At 53.0% G+C, this 25,254-nt stretch overlaps 1 protein-coding gene across 3 annotated transcripts in view; it reads right to left on the bottom strand.

Moving 5' to 3' along the window:
* GALNT14 (polypeptide N-acetylgalactosaminyltransferase 14) overlaps positions 1-25,254 on the bottom strand; it is a 204,023-nt gene that overhangs the window by 59,981 nt on the left and 118,788 nt on the right. For all 3 annotated transcript variants that reach the window (XM_089327778.1, XM_070069718.2, XM_002709933.6), the window contains one exon: positions 14,878-15,047. In XM_089327778.1, coding sequence (XP_089183904.1) covers positions 14,878-15,047 — 170 coding nt within the window. The remainder of the gene's footprint in view (positions 1-14,877; positions 15,048-25,254) is intronic.

The following is a 25,254-nucleotide window of genomic DNA, read 5'->3' as shown; positions in this document are numbered from 1 at the left end:
GAACCCAATTTAAAACGTCAACATGCGTGCCAGATAATTAGTCTCCAGATGATGACTCTTCTGGATGAGCAAAATAAAATGAAAACCTATGGAGACCATTATTAAGCTCACAACATTTTATTTTGGGGGAAGGAATGTATTTTTTTAAATTCCATTATGTGCTATCATCATTTCAAAAAAGAAAGCAGAAAAGGCCAGAATAATTAATAGCCATTTATATGTAAAATTCAGCATTAACGAGATCTCCCTCACCATCTACCCCAGCTTCATGGAGCAGCCCTGCACTGGCATCTGGAAGCACAGTAAAAGTTTGCTCCACTAAGTTCGGACGAGCCTGTGTCTGGTCGTCATCGGCAGACAACATGAATTACCCATCACGGAAGTCAAGACAGTTCCTGTTCTGTGTTCTGGAACCAGCAGAAACACCTCTGTTCTTGGGGCTGCAGATGCCAATGGGTCAGGATGTTTTTCCACTCTCTGGCCCTAATTCCTCACCTGGGGCGCCTATGCTGCCCGTGCAGATGGGTGCAATCTAGACCTGGAACACCCCTCTGCTGTGGAGAATGCTGACGCTGCCAGCTGCATTTGGACCTCCTAGAAATGACCACTAATGTGCCGTCTTCCAGACTCCCTTTGCTTTGCCAAGCATCTAATGTTGGTCTCCTATGTTGACCAGCTCCATCCAAGCGGGTGGGAGGCCGAGGCTCCGCAGAAAGCATGGGAAACGAGCTCCGTTGCAGGGAGCACTCTGGAGGCTGCAAAGAGGCTCCTGTTAGGATGTTGCCAGGACCTGTGTTAACTGGTCTGACAGCACGGGGATGGCAGGCGTGTGTGTGTGTGTGTGTGTGCGCATGTGTGTGCATGTATACGTGTGCAAAGGGAGCATTCTCAATGAGCAAATGCAGACTCTCCCCGGGACTGAAAAGTGTGGGGGAGAGCCAAGAACGAACTCTGCAATTGTTTGCTGAAAACGATTCTTCTGTGTCTGGCACCAGCGCTCCTTTGTGTCTTATTTTAGCCCTGCTTGAATCACATTATACAACAGCAGTAACGGAGAATACTTATTGAATCCTCACTGTCTCAGGTATTCTTCCCAGAGCTTTAAGTCTGCACAATAACTCTTGCAGGTCCGTGCTCCGGTTCCTCTTCTTCCATTGTAGTCGGCGGCGCCTGCACAGTCATAGTCAGTGAGCAGCCGACACGAAGCCTGACTGTCTGGCTCCTGGTTCTGTGCTTGCACCAGCCCCTCTGAATCGTCTGGACACACTGCTCCTTCAGCCTCATTTCTCCCCATCTTCTATCTTGAAGGCTATGTGCTGGAAGGTTCTGGAAAGTTCTGGAAAGCTGGAGATCACAGGCCTGGGCTGCTCTTCATCTGCTGAGGAATGGCGTTTCCTCTTGATAGTTCCTGGCACCTTTGCATTCAACTTCTCGGATTTTCCTGCTAAAGGCTAAGAGGAGAGTTATTCCCTCCTTTTATCTAAGGAGGGAGACTTCCTCGATCCACGCAGCTGTAGGGAGACCTGCAGTCCAGTGTGTCCAGTGTTGAGTGCCCTCCACACACTGGGCCTGGGAATGGGCTGCTCGGGTGCCCCGTGCCCAACACTTGTCTCCAGGAATGCACAATGGTGTGACCCGTGGAGTGTCAGAGGGGAGAAGTAAACAGCCAAGGCTTTGCACCTGCCAGCACTTCCACACCCAGTCAGTCCTGCCTCCAAATCTGCCTCTCTCGCCTTCTTTTGCTTTCACGAAATCTGACCCTCGCCCAGGGTCTGCCATGCTACAACAGCTTCCTGATGGTACTTCCTGCCTTCCAACAAACATCCCCTTTCCAAGCTCTTCCCACCACACTGCTTTACCCAGATACTCCCGAAGGTGAGGCAGCCCACGTCATATTAACTCTGCAGGCTAGCCTGCCGCCTCACTGCCCTTCCAGGAGGCCCCTGACCTGTGGCGCTCAGTCCATTGCCCTCCTTGGCCATGCCCTGTGTCATGACCTCCACATACCTCGCCACACTGCCGCCCTGCCTTCTGGGGTTGCCTAACTTGTAACTGCTGTGCAGGGCATGAGCTCCAGTCTCTCCCTGCACTACACATCCTGGGAGCCGCCTGGGGCTGCCGCTCCCCCTCGACACAGCTGTCCATCCTCCCAGCTTGCCTGCTGGTTTCTAGCACCCAGGGCCGCCTTCCTACTTCTTTCTATTCCTGTGGGCAAGTTACTCAGCCTGCTCGAGTCAATTTCCCCATCTGTAAAAGCAGGATAACAGGAAAGTTGCGAGCTTAACCGAGTGTACATATTTAAGGTGCCTACCACGGCAGGGGAATGGCATGATCAATACGTGTTTGCCGATTACAGTACCGATTTATGAGCCAACACGAGAAGTCTTTGTGGAGTGAAGGTGGTTTTAGATTTTCTGGGATTTGATTTCCTCCCTCTCTTCTGAGGATTCATTCCTGCTCCCGCACTCCCGGACTCTGACGTTCTCAGTAGGTTGTTCAAGGATGAATCTGACGAGGTGCTCTTTGGTCCAGGGTCGCTCAACTGAGTCTGATGAACAGTCTGGGACTCTGATACTGGGCTCAGGAGGGAGACGGGATGGAAGTTGATGCTTGTAACTTGGGCGGCAGGTGCTGCTCGGAGCTGGTAGTGTGTGCAGCAGGTGCCAACCTCAGCCCTGGGGGCAGGACAGCTCCCAGGGAGCAGCCTCCCCACCCAGATTCCTGAAGGGTGGAAAAAGCACCCAGAGCAGAGCCGAGCAGCGGCGATGAGCAGGCACCAACCCTCCCGGCACAGTGGGGAACGAGCCCTGGCTGCCTGGGGGAGCAGTGGGAGGCCAGAAGGGGCTGTGAGCCGCAGCACGTGGAGCGTGTCAGACTTGGGAAGCTCTCCATGGTGGAGGCGTGGGTTTGGAGGTGGTATGGGCCAGAGCCAGACAGGAGGGCATCCGGGCTGCTGTAGTCACTCGGAACAGAAGGGACAGCAGCGGGGCTTGGCAACAAACATGGGGAGGGGGGAAGATTTCTAGGAAGCAGGCTCCACCAAATGGAGAGAGAGTAAAAGAGGGGAGGGGAGGGGAGAGGAGGGGAAGGGAGGGGAAGGGAGAGGAGGGGAGGGGAGGGGAGAGGACTCCACAGGAGCTCAGCCTAAGGGTGGGACCTGGCCAAGGAAGCAGCAGATGAGAGCAAGAGGGGCCCCACTATCTTGAGGGAGGCTCAGTGACATCAGAGAGGAATAAACAGGGTGTCCTGCGATGGTTTGAGGACAGGGAAGGAGGGGAACAGATCCATTGATTGCAGCTGGGGGGCTGTTGTGAGGGCCAGACAAAGGTGGGAGCAGGGAGGCTATGATAAAGCTGCAATCACGGTAAGAGCCTCCTGGCATGGCCCCGGGAGGGTTGGACAGAGAGATCTCAGCCCTGGTCAGTGCGGGGACACCCACACTGCTGAGCCATCCCAGCTCCTGGCAGAGCCCTGCCTCCATCACATCACACACACTCACACACCACACACACACACACACACACACACACCCTTGGCTGGCTTTCCAGCTGCCTGGGGCCTCACGCGGCTCCGCTGTGCCAACCCACTGTCTGTCACCACGGGGTCCCTTGCCACAGCTTCTCCCACCCACAGCTGTCATCTCCTCTCCTGCTCTTTTCATCTCCCGTCAAACACATCTTGTGCTTGCTGGCCCCCAGCCCTGCATCACTCCCTCGTGCTGGCCTTGGCCTCTCTCCGCGGTATCTTTCAAGTACAAATCTCAGCAGACACGGCGTCGCGATTGCCTCATTGCTCATTTTGCTTTCCGGTTTTGACGTCCAGGCAAGTAGAACACTCAGTGCAGGGAGCCAAGGTGGAAGCTGGGAGCTAGCTAAGGGCCGTGCTGCTTCTCAGCTCAGCTACATGGCACCCTGGCTCACAGGTGGGGCATGGCCGCCGAGCCAGGACCTCCACCCTCATCCAGGTCACCCTCTTCTCCACCTCTGGACTTGTCCCACCCTGCCCTGCCTTCTGGACCTGCTTTTGCCCATAGCCATGGAGCAGTAGGGAGATCCTAGGGCTTGCAGTGACTGCTGGCCCTGATGCTGGTGCTCAATCGACCACTCCCAGCCACAGTGGACAAGCAGTCCCTAGGTGTTCCCTAAAGCCTCGGCTCTTGGTGTGAATTACCTCACCCCATTCTGGGTACCATCATCGCTTCCATTTTACAGATGAAGAAGCTGAGTCTCGGCGAGTTGCAGTAACTACTCCAAGAACCAGCTAGTAAGAGGAGGAGCTATTTCATCTCAAAGCCCAGAGGTCTGGGAGACCTAGCCCTGCCACTCAGTCCACCAACTTACCTTTCTTGGGCTTCCTTCTCTGTTCAAATTGGCAATGACCCCACCACCCACAGAGCTATAGAGGATGCAAGAAGAAAGATGGGGAAAGCACTCAGTGAAGTTTTGTGTAAACACAAGGCATGAACGGTCTTAGGCTAAGGACCTACTGCACAGCTCATCCCTGTACTTGGGAATCGCCTCAGGTCCCCGGCCCCTGCCCTGAGCATCCTCACAGTTCCCAAGCCAGTTCCACCAGCCCTGTTTTCTCTGGCATGAGAGAGAAATGTGCATGACATCATGGGAGCCAGTGGTTCTTGGGAGGGCTGGGAGCAGATGGCTATGAAACATGACAGCATCCTGGGTTTCAAAGGGAAGGCGTCTGCAAAGTCCACTTCACTATCCTAGGCAGGGCCCACTGGCTGCAGACAGGCTGCCGTGGGCATGAGGTGTCAACTCCAGGAGCAAGCAGCTCTGTGCCTGTGTTAGAGTCAGTTGGCCAGATCCCTGGGGCTTTCAGGTAAGTGGAGTCATGTCAGACAGGCCTGCACTTGTGTCTCGAGTTGGGAGGGGTCCAGGGACCTCCACCACGGAAGGCACGGGGGAGGGAGGAGAAGGCATGTGCGGGGCCATGATACAAAGGTCAGCTCTAATGGCTCTGCAGGGCCCTGGAGTCTCGTTACAGAGGGAAGTGTGTGAGGGTCTGGGGGCTGGAGAAGAGACTACAGAGGAGGGGATGGCATTTCTGCAAATAGCTCCCGCCTGATTCCCCTCCACATCCGCGCCTGCAGTTCTCACTGGCAGAGGTCTTTTCAAACCGGCAGACAGCGCTAGACGTGACCCTAACCGTCTCTGACTTCCTGCCCTCATCCGACAGACTCCATGAACTCAAGGGACGGCAGGGCAGCATCTGAGAAAGGGCCCAGATCTCCTCAAGCTCAGCCCGGTGATTTTTTTCCCTCTTTTTTTTTTTTTTTTTTTTTTTTTATTACAGAGCCTCAGAATGTTGGGCAGAATGCCAAAAAGCAAAGTCAAGGAAGATGCAGGTGGCCAAGGAGGGTCTAAGAACCAGGCTCTGCGCTTAGTTTGGGCAAAGGCCATAAACAGATGAAGAGAGAAAGGGCAAAATGGAGACCAAATTGGGCAATGAGACAGCCAAAGGTCCTCAAGTTCATTGATTAGCAGGAAGAAGTGCAACTACATCACAGTCATATATCACTGTTCAGCCTCCACAGAGGCCAGCAGGTGACTGACCATGAAGACAGAGCAGCTGGAACTCTCATGTGCTGCGGGCGGGACTGGAGTGGACAGTTCTACAACCACCTTGACCGCATCTCCCAGAGCAGCTCGGGACAGACCTTCCCGAAACATAGATACATCCACCAAAAGGCAAGTATGAGATGAACCCTAAAAACTCTATTCATAGGAGCCCCCAAACTGGGAGAGCCCCAAATGAGCAATGAACAGAACAGATACAAGCAGACTCCAAAATGTTCATGGAAAAATGGAATTTTAGTGCAAACCACTTCAAAAATTCATGCATAGTTTGGTTCCGTGACATATTTTCCATTAACTTTTAGAAGATCTCTTATGGACACACTGTAATATATTCATGCAAAGGAAAGTTATACAGAAATTAGAATAAGTAAACTATCTCACAAATGTGGTTGAATTTCACACGCCTGATTTTAAGGGAAACCAGGCAAAGAGGACACAGTGTGTAATTTCATTTATATCAAATTCAGAAATAAGCAACATTAATCCATGGCAATTGAAGCCAGGATAGCAGTACTCATGAGGAGGTGTCAACTGCGTAGAGCCTAAGGTAGCTTCTGGAAAACTGATAATGTACTTTTTAAGTATATATTCATCTACTTATTTGCTTGTTTTTATCTGAAAGACAGAGAGAGAGAGAGAGAGAGAGAGAGAGAGAGATCAAGTGAGAGCTATCTTCCATTTGCTAGTTCACTCTCCAAATGCCAGCAACAGCTGTGGCTGGGCCAGGCCAAAGACAGGAGCCCAGAGCTCAATCCTGGTCTCCATGGGTGGAAGGACCCCAGGCACGGGGGAGATCATCTGCTGCCTCCCAGGATGTGTGTTAGCAGGAAGCCAGGATCAGAAGTGGAGCCTGAACTCTAACCCAAGGGCTCTGCAGTGGATGCAGGCATCCCAGGTGGCACCCTAACCCCTGTGCGATGCCCAACCCTTCTCTCCTAATCCAGGTGTTTGATATGTGAACGTGGGTGTGTTCCTTTTTGAAAAACCCTTCAAGCTATACACGCAGCAAGCATGTACTTCTCTGTATGTGTGTTACACTTCAATAAACTGCATTAAGAGAAGATAAAGAGATTTTTGTCTTGGGGCAGATTTTGGTCTTGTGGGAAGAATTCAAAAGCCACCAGACTCAGGGCCAAAGTTGTGGCATGGTGGGTTGAGCTGCTGCCTGCAGCATCAACATTCCATAGGGTGCCGGTTGGAGTCCTAGCTGCCTGCTAATGTGTCTGGAAAAGCAGTGGAAGATGGCCCAAGGATTTGGGCCCCTACACCCATGTGGGAGACCTGGGAGAAGCTCCTGGCTCCTGACTTCAGTCCAGCCCAACTGGGGAGTGAACCAGTGGATGGAAGATCTCTCTCTCTCTCTATTCTCTTTCTCTCTTCCTCCTTCCCTCCCTCTTCTCTCTCTCTGTAACTCTGCCTTTTGATATAAAATAAATAAATCTTAAAAAAAAAAAGCTACCAGACTGGAGGAACTTAATACAGTCCATGAGATAAGCAAGAGACACAGCCAAACTCAGCAATGCTGTCTTCTCCACCCGACACGTGTTTCCCCTGGCCTACAGAAAACTGGCCAGAATGCACAGTGAGAAACCAGGGACTCCTCAGTCCCTATCCTCTGTCCTTTAAAAGGGCATCCCTTAAACCGATTAAAAAATAAGTCAGAGGAGAGAACCGATACCACACTCTGCTCGTTGTCACTGAGACCCTGGGCCTACAGGCCCAGGCTCCTGTGTAAGGCTGGCTTCAGGGAACGTGCCCCTCGGGCAGGGACCCACAGGGACAGATGCATCAGAGAACTTCAGAGAGGGCATCGGAAAAAGAAAAGATATTCTTTAATTTGATGCAAAAAACTTCAAAATCCCCACATAGCTTTTCTCAAGATGCATTTCCCATGGGTGTTTTGAAGGCCTAAGGATGGGTGTTTCCTTCTGTTCCACCTTCAACTTGGAACGTCTGCCATCTGTGGATCACAAAATCCTAAGTGTGGCTCCCAACTGCAACCCAAATGCCATTGCCTCCAAAGAGCCTCCGCCTCCCAGCATGTGTAAATTCCCTCTCCTGCACAGGCCAGCCTGAAGCTGTTCTATCTTTCTCACAGAACAGCTCCAACTTCTGAGCTTTGCTATGAGACTAGGTCAGGAACAGCCACACCCAACCCAGGGACAGGCCAGGAGAAGGGCAGACAAGGGCAGACAGTCTGTGCATGGGATCCAGAGCTGAGGTGATGGCATGAGTGCAATCTACTCTGGAGCACTGGGAATCTGTCCAATGTCCATCTCACCCACTAGACCATGTCGGGTATTGGGGAGTAGGGACTAATTCCTCTCTCAGAATCCAGCGTGTGCTAAATGCGTAATAGATGTGTTGTGTGAATGGGTGAGCAAGGGAATGAGCGAATGAGATGCACAGTGCAAGGTCAAGGTTGGTGGCGATTCACCAGCAAACAAAGCCTGAGCAGAGTAGCAAAGGCAGCATGTCCAGGTGAATCCTCGGCGGCGGCAGCCACAGTTGTTGACAGGCTCCCGTTTGAGGGTGAACGAGAGACCTCCTCGAAACTCAAAGGAAGAGCCTACAGCCTCAGTTTTCAAGGAGCCAGAGCACTAGAAATACAGAGGATCCTGGCCCACAGGCACCTGCTGGTCCAGCCCCCGTGGCCTTTCTCCTCTTCTCACCTGGCAAAAACCCACCCATCCCAAGGCCTGGTAGATAGAACTACAGACTGCTGCCCAAGGGTCATGGACACAGTTCTGCCACTTCTAGGATGTTCTGAAACTCTCCCTGCTGCTCTCTTCCTCCCCCAGGGCCCCCCTGAAATTCCGAGACACTCCAGAGTGAAGCACAGTCAGAGCCACTGTCAACACACTTGCTCCCTGTGTTGAACAACGGTGCACAGGAGAGACCTGGGTATACCGGATGGAGACAGCTTCATTGCCAAAGCTAAGTGTCCGTGATAGGTTTCTCCCTCCCCTCCCCTTGGCCTTGATGTGGAATTGCTAATGCTGTGTTGAGCTGATGGAATAGCCTTGACTCCGAGGGAATATGAACATTTTTTTGTGCTTCGCCGTTCCAGCAGTAAAGATTTTTATCCTATTACTGCTAAGTGATGAGTACAAGGAGAGAAATGATGATGGTCTTTGGCAGCCATTCCAACCGAGTAAATACACAGAGGAAGAGACGCGTGCAGAGACTGGGCCGCTGCCCCTTCATTTCCCAGGATGAAAAGCAGCAGAGGAAAAATGGCTTCCTGGTGAGATGTGTCCAAGTGTGGAATTCTCCCTCCAGGCAGGCGATGGACGCCCCACTGTGAACCAGTTAGCACCGCACTGGACAAAGGCCGGGACAGTGTGCCAAGGGAAGCAATCAGAGCCAGCCAGGCCAGGGGCAGGTGACCTAATGAGGCTTCCCCAGCCCTCATTCCTCGCTGCCCACAGCCCACGGGCTCAGTCCACCTGGCCACCTGCTCCCCAGCAATCAAAGCAACCCCATAAGAGGTATTGCTAGGCAACAGCAAAAACATACACTGGCTTTATCAAAGTACCTCCCTCCCACCCCCAGCTTGAGGGCTAGGTCTTCATTTGATGGCCTCTGGTCTGCCAAAGGTTCTGTGTGCAACTTGGATGATGGCGGATCCAGCTGCTGTCCCCAGAACGTGGTGTGGGATGACTGAGAAATGAGCTCCAGGACAGCTTCTCAGACCCGCCCCAGCTGCAGGCCACCTCGGCCTCCCACTGAAGGCGTCATGGATGGCACACACCTCTCCACCCCTGATGCATGGAGCCTTGCGACCACACAGGACCTTGGCAGCAACCTGGAAAGGGAGGCGCTTGTGCTGCTAACAGAGCCATCGGCCACAGCGGGGTAAGTGGGACCCAGGATGCCCCACTGTTTTGTTGAACTGAGTAGGGATGGGGGCAGGTGCACACACACCTGTGTATGTATCTGGAAGCCCAGGCAAATGCACGGTTCTACAGTTGTATGGCCACTCATAGGACCATAGGGCTCCCAGCTTACCTAGTTCGACCCCCATATTTTAGAGGTGAGGAGAAATGGGTAGGATGTGCCAGAGGTCACTGCTGGTCCCCCCCACCCCACTCCTCTCTTCTTGGCCTGTGCTGGGGACGAGGGACTGCACCACAGCAGCAGACACAGGCACACCTGAAAGCCCAAAGAAGCCGCCTTCAACCTCAAGATGCTGAAAATCTCATCAAGTAGCTCTAAGGGGTAGGGTGAGCCTGCCAGGGTTGGCAGTCCCACAGTGTGGCCAATCGGGTATCCACTGGAAGCAAAGAAACATATATAGCAAACCCAGCTGGGTGTAGCCTCACTCTCGCAGACCCGGCTCAGGCTATTCCCCTGCTCCAGACTAACTGGACTGCCTCCCAAGGACTGTGGACTCCCTGGAGCAAAGACCAAGAGAGAAACAGTCCCCCTGCTCTATTCCACATAGCAGGCTCTCCGCCTTCCTTAACCACCTCTCGCCACACTGTGACACGCGTGGAAGGGGCTCCCATGGCCAGCCTCTTGGCGATTCTGTCGGCACAGCAGCCACTGCTGAAAACTTCCACATCCTCTTCTGTCTCCCCCCTCCACTGCCTCCCCCAGCCCATCATGTGGCGCCTTCAGATTCCTAAGCCGCTCACCCCAACACCCCCTCTCCGCGGCACTTGCTCTAATGCTCAGCTAATAGTTCCCTGTTTCAGACGCTGTCCAAACGCATCCTATAAATCAGAATCCAATTACCGTGGTAAGAAAATTGGAAGCAAATTTAATAAGCTCAGGCCCCTCCTACATGCTGTTCCCTCACTCTTCTCTTTCCAGTAATGAGAACTCTTTAAGGGAAAAAGCCCTTTTCCGTGAACTCTGAGTCTGTTTCTAAGTCCTCACACAAGTCCCCTGGGGACTGAATGGTGAGAGAAGGGGGCTTCTTTTAGCTCCTCTTTCTCTGCCTACAGGAAGGGCTGGCAATGGAGAGTGGCCAAGCATCTTCCCAGTCATACTCTCCCTTTCATGGGTTCAACCAACAGTTACTGGCTTCCTGTCTCCCACCAAGCACTGCAGTAGGTGCTCAAATGCTACTCACCCTGGAGGGCAATGACATCCTAACGAGTAGAACCTAAGCTGCAAGGCATGATGGGAACACAAAGGTGACCTAGAGGGAACAAAGCCTATATCACTCAGGTTGGGTGCCACAAAGGAGCCAGGAGTCCCGGGTGAGCCAGCGACTTTGGGGTCAGGAGTGGCTTTTTGGTAGAAGTGGTGCTGATAGCCAGAAAGATGTCAGGACACGGATCCTGTAACTGAAGCAACTGGGAGAAGAGGGAGGGAACTGGTGTGGGGGTGGGGGACCAAAATCCCCACAGGGCCTGAGATAGGAGCCATGTCAAAGGGACAGAGAGAGGGCTGCAGCATGTGGGCAGGATTGTGGCCTTACCTCAGAGCCTCCAAGTCTCTACTCATACCCTGAGCCTTTTGGATGGGACAACCCATGGACTTCATCCGGTCCACAAGGGCCAGCTGACCACTGTGGTTGCCAAACTTGAGCCAGGGTCAGAACCCTGTGTTGTGCTTACTGAGACCTGGACTGCTAGGCTCTACCCTCCAGAGTTTCTGAGGCATTGGTTCTGCAGGAGACCCACGAATCTGTGTTTCTGGCAAATTCCCCCAGTGATGCTGAGGCTGCTGGCTGCTGCTTTGGGAAACTACACTCTGAGCACCATTCTTCTAAGCTGAACCACAGATCCATGGCATCTGCAGTGCCTAGGAGCTTATCAGAAATGCAGAATCTCAGGCTCCATCCCAAACCTACTGAACTGGTTCATCACAAGACCCTCAGATGACCCTGTTCGCTTGCCTAGAAAGTGTGAGAAGCATTTACATAGAGCAGTGTCCTCAGCCCTAGTTGCTCATTCGAATTGCTTGAAGGGTTTGGCAAAGAGATGCTTCAGGGAGCAGGAGTGAGGGCACTAGGAAGCTTTTTTTTTTTTTTTTTTTTTTTTTTAAGATCCCCAAGTGATTCTTATGAAAGTCCTAGATTGACAACCACTAAGGTCAATGCTCCTAACACTCCACACTCAAAAGACTGATTCTACCTACTCCCATTTCTCTGGCCTTGAACCTGACCTTGACATTCCCCTCTGTTCTTTGAACCACCGCCTCACAGGTCCAGCAAACTTAGTGACCTTCCCTGGGACTGGGGACACCAGCGCCCCTAGCTCTGGGGCCTTGGCTGCATCTCCTGCCTGGGCATCTTCAGTTTCCCAGTAGAACCCTGAATTTCCCTCCAAGCCCCGCAGCTTCACTTTGAACTTGCCCTGTGATAACAGCACAGCTAAAATGCTTTGAAAACTTACCACAGACTAGGTAAATGGCTGTTGTGTTTAGGACTCCCCAGACTTATGCAGATGTTTAATCCCCAAGTCCTCTGTTAAAGGTTAATGGATTAACATCAGTGGATTGAGGGTGCAGACTTGGGCTTGCCCTCGGAAGGGAGTTCTTGAGCGTGACTCCCACCTCTCTCTGCTTCTTGGTTCACCATGGCACCATTTCTCCACACCCACCCACCACTGCCAGGCTCCAGCAAATGCATACCTATGTTCTGTTTGATCCTTACAGAAGCAGAATTAGGTAGGATCATGGTTATTTTTCCAAAGAGGAAACTAAGCTCCAAAGAAGCTACTAAGCAGCACATCCAGGGCTGGACACAGGGGAGTCTGACCCGAGTCCATCTGCCTCTGCTGCACTCTGTTGATGCAGAAGGCTGGGCCCTGTCCTGCAGCCAGTGAAGGGGTTGATAAAGTGTGCTTACATTCTGCTTTTGAGAATGTAGGTAAAAAGCAGGGCTGGGGTTACAGCAGTGGCCCCAACTGCAATTTTATCCCTCAGAGGACATCGAGCAGTGGCTAGGGACATTTTTGGTTGTCTCAATTTTGTGGAGGTACTTTGGAAAATAGAGGCTAGAGATGTGGCTAAGCATCCTACAATGCACTTGACACCTGCAACCAAAATTCTAGAATGTCGGTTGCTGCTGATGATACTCCCAGAGCTACTGGAGGTCACCCAGTAGAGTAGCCTCAGCTGATCAGAGCAGAGGCAAGTGTCACAGTAGGATGAAGTTGGGATACAGCAGGGAGACTATGGGGCTTGGCTGGTGACCCCCAACATCACAGCCATGGTCTCGCTAAGAAGCAAGAGCAGGAAGTAGGAGATTGTACAGGCAGAAGGTCACCACCCAGTGGGGCCAGCTGATGAGCAGACAAATGGCTTTGCTGGCAGTGTCACGGCAGGGGTGACCCTGGCAAGGGCTCAGCACTCCACTCACAGTGCCAGACTGTGGGCTTTGTGTACTCTGGGTGTTCAACACCCTGAAGACAGCTGCTGGTCCCATGCAATTACCCTTATTCAGTCCCTGGCCTGCCCTACTGCTGCTTGTTCAGCGTAAGCTCCATTCATTCTGAAATTCTCTGAGGAACACACTCCCAGCCCTGCAGGGCCAGGTGGGGAGACACACTCTCCCTTTCTGTCTTCCCAAAGGGTGTCCACAGTCCCTCAAAATCATCTCTTCCCTTCTTGCTGCAAGCAAGCAGATCACACTCCTCTAACAGAAGGTACCCACTGGGTCAGAAGTGGAGCCGGGACCTGGGCTCCTGGGGGGACAGGCTCAGTTCCTCATCTGCTCCCAGCACACATGCCCAGCCCTTGCAAAACATTTGTTCCTGCCTCTCAGATCACCGAAGAGCAGGAGTGCCGGTGCCAGTGCCTGCTCAGGGCACTCCTTGGTGCCTGCTTCCTGCAGGTGGGGGCGGTCACAGGTGCCTCTCTGAGGGCTCCACCAAGAGGCACCAGCAACCTCCCTTTGACCCTCAGGAGGCCCTTGGCACCTGGACTCAGACCAGGGGAGGGACCACCTGTCCGAGACTCACGGGGCTACTAAGCCTCCTGTTGCCTCACTCTTCCTCATTCTCCTATATGTAGTTTCTGCCCAGGGAAATACAATAGCCTAATATTTAAATGCAATTCTGTCAGTTGCCAAGGAGCAAGATAAGTGCTGAGGAATTAAAATAGGAATAACACAAGACTAAGGCTTTAGGAAGCTTTGGGGTCAGCAGAAAGGAGGAGGATTGGTCCATGTCCTGAGTCCCCAGATGCAGGGAGCAGCAGCAGCTGCTGCTAAGAAAATATTTCCTGGGTCCCTCCAGAGGAAGAAGCAAAATAGCCCCCAGTTCACCCTCCTTGATGGAAGGAGGGGAAATCAAGACGGCAGCTCCGTCAGGGATGCTGGTGATGACGGGCGGCCTGGGTCCCCACCTTGGGAGACACGCTGTAGAAGGCAAGGGCTCTGAGTAGTGCAAACCAGTTGGGGAAACTATGCCCACTGGCCAGCCTTCCCACGGCACTGACTTAAGAACCCTGGCGTCATCAGCCTCATAACTCATGAAAATTTGTAGTCCCCTGCCCAGAAGCCCCCGTTTCTACAAAGCAAGTGCCCACAGGCTCAGACACAGAAAGCCCAGAAGCTAAGGTATTGCCACGGCACCTTCATCAATCACTGCCCTTGAGCCCTCCTACCTCGGCACGTCTAACGGCTGCCTGGGGCCTATGCAAGGCCGATTTTCTACTGCAGACAGGAAACACTGCCACACTGGTCTTTGGCACCTTTGGGGTTTGGAGGAGCCACGGTCTGGACTGACCTGCTTATTCAGGCCTTACCAGCAAGCACAAGGGAAGGGTTCACAGTGCGGTGCAGTGTCGTCACAAGGCCTCTTTTTGCTGGGAAATATTCTCATGGGATGTGGCCTGCCCAAGGGGGTGGCAGGACAGAGTTGGAGCGAATAGGTCCCTGGGCAGGCAGATAAGCAGTGGAAGCAATGGTGAGGGAAGAGGTCCCCTGGGCTTCTCCCCTGACAAAATGCACATGGGCTGTGATAGGAAGCCTCTCTCCTGGAGTCACAGGAGACCACCAGCCTGACTTTCCTGAGGTCCGTCCATCCAGCCCTCCCTACTTGGAAGGTCAGGGCCAGCCATGGGGAACTGCTGGAGGAAAACAGGTCTTTATGATGCGAGGTCACAGCAAGGTGTCATCCAGGCTGACCGCAGGGAAAGGGGCAGGTGCAGGTGCAAGAGGCCTCTTGGGTGGGATGGGAGGAGGGACAACTGTCACATCACAATCCCTTTGTGTCCAACTGGCGCCGAGTGGCTGGCCCGCCCCAGTTCTTGGCACAGGCACAGAGCCTGCCTCTAAATCAAGCCAATCTCGGTGATAGGGGTGGTGGGGAGAAGGAGGTACCTGTTATGGCGAGTGTCCGGGACAACACGGTTGCTGGGGATCCGCTCGCTCTCCCGCTGGTTGAAAGCATGCAGCTTATAGGGGTCGTCACCAACGCGCCACTTTTTGGCATTCAGGTACCGCCGTTCATCAAACTGGTCCCACAGGTCATCCCAGTCACCATCTGAAGGCTGTGGGACATGAATGGGAAGTGTGTGAGAACGGCTCCCTGCCCTCCAGGGAGCTCCTACCAGCCCCCAGCTGCACAGACGAGTCTGGCGCTGCGAGGGACAGAGGCTGGACGTTAATAAACACCGTCAGCAACAGTAACACAGAGAAGGGCAACCATGTCGACAGGCACCCCTGACAGCACCAGGGACCAGGCTCGACTCCAGGGCCTCAGGCCATCCTCAGAGCAATGCTACAAGGAGTGCTCCTGCTCCCACCATGCAGACCAGAAAACGGCCTCAACAGGCAAGTGTCTGGCCCACAATCCCACAAGGGGGAAGCGGCAGGGCTGGGACTTGAATGCTTGCTCACCAACCCCAGATGCCACCTCTTGGAACTCCTGGTGTTAAAATGCTGGCCTGGTGGCTGGCACAGCAGGGACGCAAGGACTGTAATTGGCCTCACCTGTTGTGGGAAGGGCAGTGGCCAGGAGCAGGACGGCCGTTGGCAACAGTGCACCTGCTGCCCTTGTCCTTTCTTCCTCCTACCCAAGAACCTGCAACCATTATTAAGAAACATCACTGGGGGGCAGCCATTGTGGAGCAGCTGGTAAAGCCACTGCCTGCAGTGCTTGCATTTCATCTGGGCACCGGTTTATGTCCAGGCTGCTGCACTTCTGGTCCAGCTCCCTGCTAACGTGCCTGGTAAAGCAGTAGAGGGTGGCCCGAGTGCTTGGGCCCCTGTACCTGCATGGAAGACCTGGAGGAAGCTTCTGGCTCCTGGCTTCAGCCTGGCCCAGCCCTGGCCATGACAGCCATTTGGGGAGTGAACCAGCAGATGGAAAATCAATCTCTCTCTCTGTCTCTCCACCTCTCTCAGTAGCCCTAACTTGCAGATAAATAAATAAATCTTTTAAAAAAAAATAGCATCACTGGTGAGCCAGCAGAATCTGGGACCCCCACTGCACACAGAGATAGTGCTTGAGGATGTATAAGGTCACTTCTGTCTCCCTGCTCTTGTTTCAACCTCACCAAACCCCTCTGCACTGCATAGGGCAGAAAGGGTTCCAGAAAGGACAGTGGCTTATCTGAGGCCACACAGCTAGAAGGAGGCAGAGCGCAAAGCAAAGCTGAAAATCTCGGGCTGCCTTCCCTGCTAGAGCCCAGACTGTGCAGCCCGCCCAGCCCACAGCTGTCCTGCAGCCAACAGCGGTGCTCTGTGCGGCCAGCGGGCGGTTTGGGCTCACAGCCTGGGCAAGCTGGACGCTTACTTCCAGCAGCCACTGCCCAGTGGGTGTTAGCACTCTTCCTCCTAGGGGAAAGCTGATCTGTGTGCAAAACAGCTCAGACCTTTCAGGTCCATCTAAGACACTGCATCTCAAGGAAGAATTTGCTGATGGGGTCCCGACCTGGGACTTGAGGGCTGGTGTCCTGGGTCCGGCACTGTCACCGAGAATGGGATGCTCATTCATGTCACTGACCCCGACTGTCTCAAGTGTCTCCAGCCAGCTGGGTAAGAGGAGAGCCGAGAGCTGTCCACCCCATCACACCACATCCAAGCAGGATGCACCTTCTGTATCTAGGAGGCGCAGGGCAGGTGCAGCAGTTGGTGGTACAGGAGCTCAGGCCACGTGGCAGCAAAGAGTGGCCGAGCGGCTGACATGCTCATCTCAGGCACGGCGGCGATCTTATCCAGTAATTGATCTCTCTCTCTCTCTCTCTCTCTCTCTCTCTGTTATCTCTTTTTGAAATAGCATTCTCCTGCTAATAGCACAAAATGAAGCTTTGGGAAACAGTGATTTTTATCCAATAATTGATTTTATTAATGCTCTTGATATTGCTGCTGCTACAGATCGTGCTAGGGGGAATTAGGGTGGGGGCGTGAAACCACCAGCCTGTGCCATGCCGTGTCGCAACCTGACAGCTGTCATTTCAAGTGCAACATCACCCCAGGGCGGCCCTGGCATCCCAGCCTTGAGGGAGGGGTCGGGGAACTGTCTCCCACTGGCTCCTTTCCAATCCAGTCTATTGCAGTTCTCTAAATAAGTTGTGAGCCGCACTGAGCCCCTCCTGAGTGCTGCAGGAGAGATGTGGAGACTGAAGACCCTGCCCCTAGGGCCTGTAACAGAGCAGAGGGATTGGTGTGGGGAGGTGAGCTCCATCACACAGGCTCCACAACAGAGTTGTGACAGCACAGGAGAGAGAGGGAAAAGGGGGGCCACTGCATGGAGGAGGAGTCAAATGAGTTGATCTTGAAGGATGAGAAGGGATTTGACTTTGTCTGAGATGGGAGGTGGGGGCAAGAGTGCAGTGGAAAGCCAGAGAAAATGCAGTAATTAATCAAGGCTCTCTGGAGACACGGGATGAATGGGATGTCTGTGCATGTGTAAGTTTATATAGGAAGAAATTCATTATAAGGAAGTGCTCACATGGTGACAGAGGCTGACAGATCCCCAGATCCCAAGAGCTCATGGTTATGATGGAGACCCAGAAGAGCCGATGATTCAGTCCGAGTTCAAAGGCAGAAAAGAACCAATGTCCCAGCTCAAAGGCAGCCAGGCAGCAGTTCCCTCCTAGCTTTATGTCTCAGACTTTGATGGGATCTGGGTGGACCCACCTATGTGAGAGAGGGCAACCCTCAACACAGATCACTGAGCTCCCTGGAGTCGAATGTAAACCTTAGAAACATCTACACACACACACACACACACACACACACTCACACTGCACAATGCTTGACCAAATGAATGTTGGTGCACTCCACGACACAGTCGAGTTGATGTGTGAAATTAACCATTACAGTTAGAGAGGCCCGCAGAGAAGAGTCTATCCAGGGAATGACTAGCTCAGGAATCGGGAGCCAAAAGGTGGATGGCTAAGAAAAAAGCCATTGTAATCCATGAACTGTACTTTGAAAATTATATTTACTAAATAAAAGTTAAAAAAAAAAAGAAAACACAAGTGAAAGAAAACTCTGGAATGCAGCTGGGTCTGCATGATACAGGTCCCAGGGACTGCATCTCTGGCCACACAGGTAGGAAGGAGCAGGGGGAAGAGAATTGCCACCAAGAGAGCAGTGTGGGAAGTAACCTCAATAATCCACTCGGAGGGAAGGGAGCCTGCACTGGGCCCTGCGGGGCTCTGCAGGTTTGTTTCCATCCATCGGATGGAAAAGCAGGTGGAGAGGCAGCAGGCACCCACTACACACAGGGCTGAGGAGGGGGATGTAACCACTCTCTATCCACACCAAACAGAGGCACAGGGCCAGGTGGGTAAGAGGCCAGCACTGGCTCAGCCTGGCCATCTCCACCCCCCAGGGCAGCTCAGCATCTGCAGCGTGCTGGCAAGGCCTGCCCTCTAGGAGATGGGGCTGTGAGAGCCCAGACAGGGTCCCAGCACCCAGAATCGGGAGCAGCAGCCTGGCTGGCGACAGAAATCGGGTGAGCAGTCAGCAACAGGTGCTTCTGGGGGCGGGGCGGGGAGGGGAGGGACTGGAGGGTGTGGTAGAGCTCAGCAGAGCTCATTCAGAGTTGGCCCTCAAACAGACCAAGGCGCAGCCTGTGCTGGGAGCTGGGCTTTCCACAATGATGTACAACTGTCTGGCATAATGTGAAGGTGTGTTTACAATAACCAGTGTGCTTCCCCTTGCATGTATCCTGCTGTACAGGGGAAAATCTCTTAGGCAAGGGGCTTGCCTAGACCTCCAGCCTGTAAGTGATGAAACCATGCTGCTTTAATTCCCCCAATGCCACAGACAGACCCAGCAAGAGGCTCTCCTCTGCTGGGAGTCAGTGGGCATAGAAAGGGCTCCCTCCCCCAGGAAACCCACAGAGAACCCATGCCAGGTCGGGGAATGGGACAAGGAGCATGCCCTGTTCTGATCACAGAAAGGGCCCGGGCCTCCCAGGGCTTTCAACGTGCCACTGGCCTCATCTGGTTTTCCCGGTTGGAATCAAGAGTTGGCTTCAGAGCTGGCCAATCCTTGAGTCTGCATCTAGCCTCTGAGGCCGTGGACGGGTGGGAGGTGGGGGCTACCTGTCCTGGCCATGCAGCTGCAAGACACTGGCCTCTCCCCACGATGCTGCACAGGGTTAGGGTAGGACCTTGGCCCTGTGCTTTGGAGCCTCTGCTTCCTGAATTGCACGAATGTCCAGGCAGGCTTCTGGACATCACCCTCACCTTCACGCCCCTCCCTCTGGGAAATGACAGTGAATACCTGGGCCCCCCAAAGGCTCCACCCCCAAACTGTGCTCGCTCCTGAGCAGCCTCACCTTGGCCCCTGGCCCCTCAGGCAAGGCCCAGCTCCACTTTCTGACCATAGCTGATTCGGGAGACAGGGACCATGATTCAAAATGCAAGGTGGAAGCCACCCACAGAAACCCCAAGACGTAATCTTTTAATCAGAAAATGTCTCGTGAAGTCTGCCAACTCCCTGGCCAAGATCGTAGCTTAAATAAGCTCAACAGCACATCCCTTAAGTTGCTTCACTTCTTTCCTCCCACCCGACTGCCAGGAGAAATCGCAAATCCCTTTCTGGGCCCAGCATCGCCTATCCTCCTTTCAAGCTGGGGATTTGGCTCTGAAGTCACACCGTCCACCTCCCTTCAGTGAGCCTTGGGAGCTGCCTCCACTTGCCACTCCCGGTTTTGTCCCCCTCCCTTCTCCCCCAGCTTTGTTCTACAACTACTCTGTTATGGTCCTAATTCCCTTCTTTTTCACCTTTAGAACAGAAAGCTTGCTCTCTCTTGGCAAAGCTTCTACCCTACCCTGTCTGATCATTAATAGAACTCCCCCAACTCACCCCATAGCAAAACAGCCAACACCAAGGGGAGAGGGGTGCATCTCACATATCTACACGGAAATCTCCACAATAACAGACACTAGCAGCACCACTCTGAGTACCAGGCTCAGTGCCACACAGCTCCTACAAAAATGAAGCAGCAGGGAGAGGCCGGCACAGACATCAGCACAGGGCAGAACTTTCGCTGTACCCAGAGCACAGCTGTGAGGCTTGTAAGCCCTTCCAGGGTTTCCTTCCTTTTCCTTCCTTCTTTTCCCTTCCTTCCTTCCTTCCTTCCTTTCTTCCTTTCTTTCTCTTTCTCTCTTTCTCTCTTTCTTTCTCTTTCTTTCTTTTCTTCCTCCCCAAAGCAGGCGAGGCTCATCTGGCTGGTTGGAGGTGCATCTGTATTACTGGTGGGCGGGACCCTGTGGGGAAGGCCATGGTCTGCACAGTCCGCTGCTTTTCCCCTGCCCAGGTGGAGCAGGGTGTCCCCCTTCACTTGTGCCTGCATAGGAGGCACCTGTCAGGTGTGTCTTCTGGAAGCAAGCCTCCCATCTCAGGCAGGCGGCTATCTGGCCATGGGGATTTGGGGTTACTCCACCCTTGCCCACTAGAGGCACCCCTGAGTGTGCTGGCCCTCAATCTGGATTGAAAGTGGGGAACTTCAGCCTCAGGCAATCCAACTTTCTCCAGCTCTGCTTTTACCAAAAATCCTTGCCTTAGGGGTTAGAGGACACCTGTGTGTCACCTACAGTAATGAAATGAATTCAATTCATACGTGTTTTCCATTTGCCTGCTGCTCTCCTTTATGTCCCTGTACTGGTCTGGGTTGTCCAGGGACAACAGAACCAATTGGGGCATGTGTGTGTACACAGATGGGTGGGGAGAGGTGGGCGGAACAGAGGAGTTGATTGACTAGGGAACTGGTTCATGCATCTATGAAGGTGCAAGTCCAATATTCACAGGGTGGGCTCCAAGTTGGAGACCCTGGAAGACTTGCAATCCAGGTCCAAATGCACTCTCTGCCTGGGCCCCTGCCACCCACGCAGGAGACCCAGCCCTGGTTGTTGTGACTATCTGGGGAGTGAACAAGCAAATGGAATCTCTATTTCTGCCTCTGCCTCTGTCTCTGTCTCCCTCTCTCTCTGTAACTCTGGCTTTCAAATAAATCAACCTTTAAAAAGCATGTGTGTGGGTTGGTGCCGCGGCTCAATAGGCTAATCCTCCGCCTTGCGGCGCCGGCAGCCCAGGTTCTAGTCCCGGTCGGGGTGCCGGATTCTGTCCCGGTTGCCCCTCTTCTAGGCCAGCTCTCTGCTATGGCCCAGGAGTGCAGTGGAGGATGGTCCAAGTGCTTGGGCCCTGCACCCGCATGGGAGACCAGGAGAAGCACCTGGCTCCTGGCTTCAGATCAGCGCCATGCGCCAGCCGCAGTGCGCCGGCTGCAGCAGCCATTGGAGGGTGAACCAACAGCAAAAGGAAGACCTTTCTATCTCTCTCTCTCACACTGTCCACTCTGCCTGTCAAAAAATTTAAAAAAAAGCATGTGTGCACACACACACATACACAAAAGTATCTGCTCATGCCTATACCTTTCTATTATCCAGCCAACTCTGGGGTGACCTTATTTTTCCAAGGACCAGCCAAGAGAGGAGGTAGGGACATCACCCCATGTGACTCTACTACTACTAATAGAAGTGCTACCTACGGGAATGGGCTGAGGAAAAAAAAAAAAAAACCTCTCTTGGTAGCAGACCTGCCCACCACGTGCAGGACAAGCTCAAAGAGAGACAGACTGGCTGTTGGCCGCCTGGGCTCATGACAAAGGAAAGAACTGGAAGTTCCTTTTCCCTCACCCAGGGACAGCACATCAATTATGGATTATTAGATAAGATCTTCATTTTAATATTTCCTCCATGTATTATCACCCCTTCCTCGCACTGGGATTCTGTCTTGGGAGTTATTTAACTGATGTGCAGAAATCTAAATTTAATTTATTATGATCTAACTCACTTTAGAAGCCAAATTACCCTGCACTGGAGAAGGATCAAGTCAATATCCCACTTGGCTTTCTATTTATCTTCAGCAGAGTTTTCTCTCCTTCTCTTTAGTATTCATTTTATCTCGGGTGCTGGTAATAAATTTAAATTTTCCTCCGAATTAGGCAATTGCTCCTCCAATGTTGTAGTTTAATGGTGAGTATTAATTATAGGAGAGTCGCCTCTTAAAGGGTTTGATAGATAGAATGGACATATAATAGAGGAGGAAAGGGCTATTTCTCAGACCGAATGAGGTAGCATATAATTCAGCAGAGATAAGTTTACTCACCCCTTCACCAGCTAGGTGCCTAGAAGATGGATCTATTGGGAGCTGCTCCCAGTGGTGTGTGACTTGGAGCTCTGGGGGGCTGCCAGCTAGGACACCCAGCCCAGGCAATTTTCTAATGCCGGCCCCTTTTCCATGTGCTTCTGGTCTCCTTAATCTCTGACAACGAGAGACACCACTGTCTACTCTCCCATTCCCACACTGTCCCCGTTATGCAATCACCATCCCCACCCCAGTTATACACCACAGGCAAATACAGCTTGGGGGAGTAGCTTCCAAAGCAAGAAAACTTCCAATAATTATTATAATTGCCTGAAAATTCCAACTGTGAAATATAATATGATTAGCTGAATGGACAGAAGCCCAGTTTTTGTTTCTGAAACAGGCAAGAATAAAAAAAAAAAAACTCGCACAATTTGGACCTTATATGGAGATTAATTTGTGTGCTAATTATCATGAGAGGGAGGTGCCAATGAAACTGAAGTCAGCATAACTGGGGACAAGGCCCAGCTCCCGAGTACACGCCACAATGCCTGAGCACTTTCCTATCAGCACCCTGTAAATTCTGCCACCAAAGACCAAAGTCAGAACTCCTTAATGGAGACTGGTATCCTGAGTCACTCGCCATTGGCTGGAGGACAGTCCCCAGTTGCTAGTGCCCATGAGAGGGCTGGCCCTGTCCACTTCACTTCTGTCTACACCACCCTCTCTGTGTGTTCCAAGACTGTGGCAGCAACCCCGGCTCGGGACACAAGAAGCCTTTGTCTCTTCCAGCTCTGGTACTCAGAGAGCAGAAGGTCACGGCAGAGGAAGCCAGAAACCCACATGGGGCACAGGAGAAAAAGGCTGTGGTAGACCAGATGGCAGCGTGGGAGGCCAGCTGATACTGGAGGAGAGTGTGCATCAGGTGCAGGAATCAGCATGCAGGAGATACCAAGGGGAGTAGCTCAGGAACAGCGGCCCCGACTGGACAGAGGTGGGCACTGAAACATGCTGTCTGTGTGCAGGTCACCTCAGCAGCCTCAGGTTTGGGGGGGGTGGGGCGGTGATCCTGCAGCCACTTCCAAAGCCAGGGGTGTGTGTGTGGCTGGGCGGGGAGACAGGGGTTCGAATTCTCCCAGGATGGCCCAACCATTAGGACCGAGTGAACTCTGGCAAGACAGAGCTGGGGCCTCAACACAAGAGATGCACTCCTCTGAAAACTACTTCTCGAAGGAAAAACAATAAAAGAAAATATTTGGGTTTTGCAGTGAGAGAAGCATTCTCCATCCAGAAGTCAAGAGTACGCTCCCCTCCTTAGCTTGCTGTCCAGGGCCAGGAAACATCTGAGCCATCATCACAAAGCTCCTTAGCAGCAAGCAATAGCGAGGAGGCGAAGCAATTTTCAAGGGGGCCTATCAAGCCACCCGTATCTAGCAGGGGTCACAGATGAGCAGGGCTAGGGTCACAGAGAACAGAAACATGAGCGAGAACAGTCGCCCAGGAGGGACCGCACCACACCTGCCTGTGTGTGACACAAAACACGTCCACGAGACTGCTCGGGGGCTGCAGGCCATCACACAGTGACCCCTGAGACAGGAAGGGAATAAAAGGGAAAGAGCAAAGAAAGCCAAAGGAGAGAAAACCCAATGAATGGAAAAGTGAGCACTCGGGAGACCTCTGTCTTCCACCCAGCGGCCCCTTGTTCATTTCAGCCCGATTTCTCCAGGACACACGTGCAGCCACCACAGTGTGTGGTGGGGCGGAGGCGATGCATGGAGGCAGGCAGCTGAGCCCCAGGGTGACCTGGCCTGGCTTTCCTGCAGCGTGGCTCTGCTCAGCACATCCCTCAACCTCCATTTCTTCCTCTGTCCCAAGGGCAGTGCTAATCTCGCCCTCACCCAGTGTCTCACCCGGAATCAGATCTCAGAAATGAGCTAAGACATGAAAAATTGCTCGCAAAACATGATGCATATGTAACACACGATGATCCTCAACGTGGCTTGGCTGTCCTCACTGTGATTGTTTTGGGGGACTGCGTGCTGGCCGAGGCAAGGTGCAATTTATAGCAGGACAGTGTATGCTGGGCTGCTTCTTCCTGCCTTCCCTGGGGCATCCACGGTCCGCAGGGCATCTGACCTCACTGTCCAGCCTCAGGAAGTGGCCGTCATCCACATCCATGCCAGTGCGTCCTGGACTCCGTAGGTCTTTCCTACCCCAATGCTCCCTCTCAAGTGCGGGCGTGAATAAGCCATGCAAACGGTAAGATAAGAACAGGACTTAAAGAAGAGCAATGCACAGGTTACTATCAGCTTCAAGGGCTACAAATGAAGCTGTCTGCTAATTCCCTCTTGATGCAGGTGGAGGTGGGGCTGGGCCAGCACAGGAGCTATGCTGGATGATCCAGCGGAGAGACTCGGGCAGGATCAGGAGCTAGAACTTGCCTAAGATTCCAAGACTCCCAGGGAGCCAGAGGAACCTGGACTCAACACTACCTGTGGACTTCTGAACCCGTCTCCTCCTCCTCCTCTGGACTTATGGGTCCCAAGGGGTCGCCTCCTAGGGCTGGCGTGCCCAGTCCAAATGCTGACGTCACAGGGAATGTGCTCAGCCAGGTTTTCAGCCTTCTCCAGTCTCCCCTAGGTCTTCTCAGGTGACAACGACCTTGGGAGGAATCGAGGCGAGAAGCCGCAGTGGGAGAGCTTGCAAAGATTGCAGATTCTCACACCGTACACACGATCGCCCCCCACAGCACCAACAGCAAGCAACTGCTAATTCTGCAGCAGTTCCTGCTTGCAAGCCCTGGCCTAGAAATGGCCCTCCTTCAACCCTGAGCAAAGCTGAGGCAGCTGCTATCACTGGTCCCACTTTTTTGAACAACTAAAATGACCGGGCCAAGATCACCTCGCAAGTAAACGGAGGTGCTGGGATTACCCCAAGCAGGAGGACTCCATGCACTGCCTTGGCCTGGACCTGCCCTGGCAGGGGGCCACCCACACGGTGGCATGCCAGCCCAGTCCTTGCCTAGAGACAAAGGGAGGAAGAGTGGGGAGGCACGGAATGGAAACTTAGTTCTGTGCTCCCTGCCAAGATTATCCCTGAAACACCTCCCCTAACCCCCTGCAAAAAAGGTGCTAACCTGGAACTGGC

Source organism: Oryctolagus cuniculus, chromosome 2, assembly GCF_051225735.1.
Source record: "Oryctolagus cuniculus isolate XC-2025 breed Fujian yellow rabbit chromosome 2, ASM5122573v1, whole genome shotgun sequence".
Classification (NCBI taxonomy): Eukaryota; Metazoa; Chordata; class Mammalia; order Lagomorpha; family Leporidae; genus Oryctolagus; species Oryctolagus cuniculus.
This window is presented reverse-complemented; position numbering and strand designations above follow the sequence as displayed.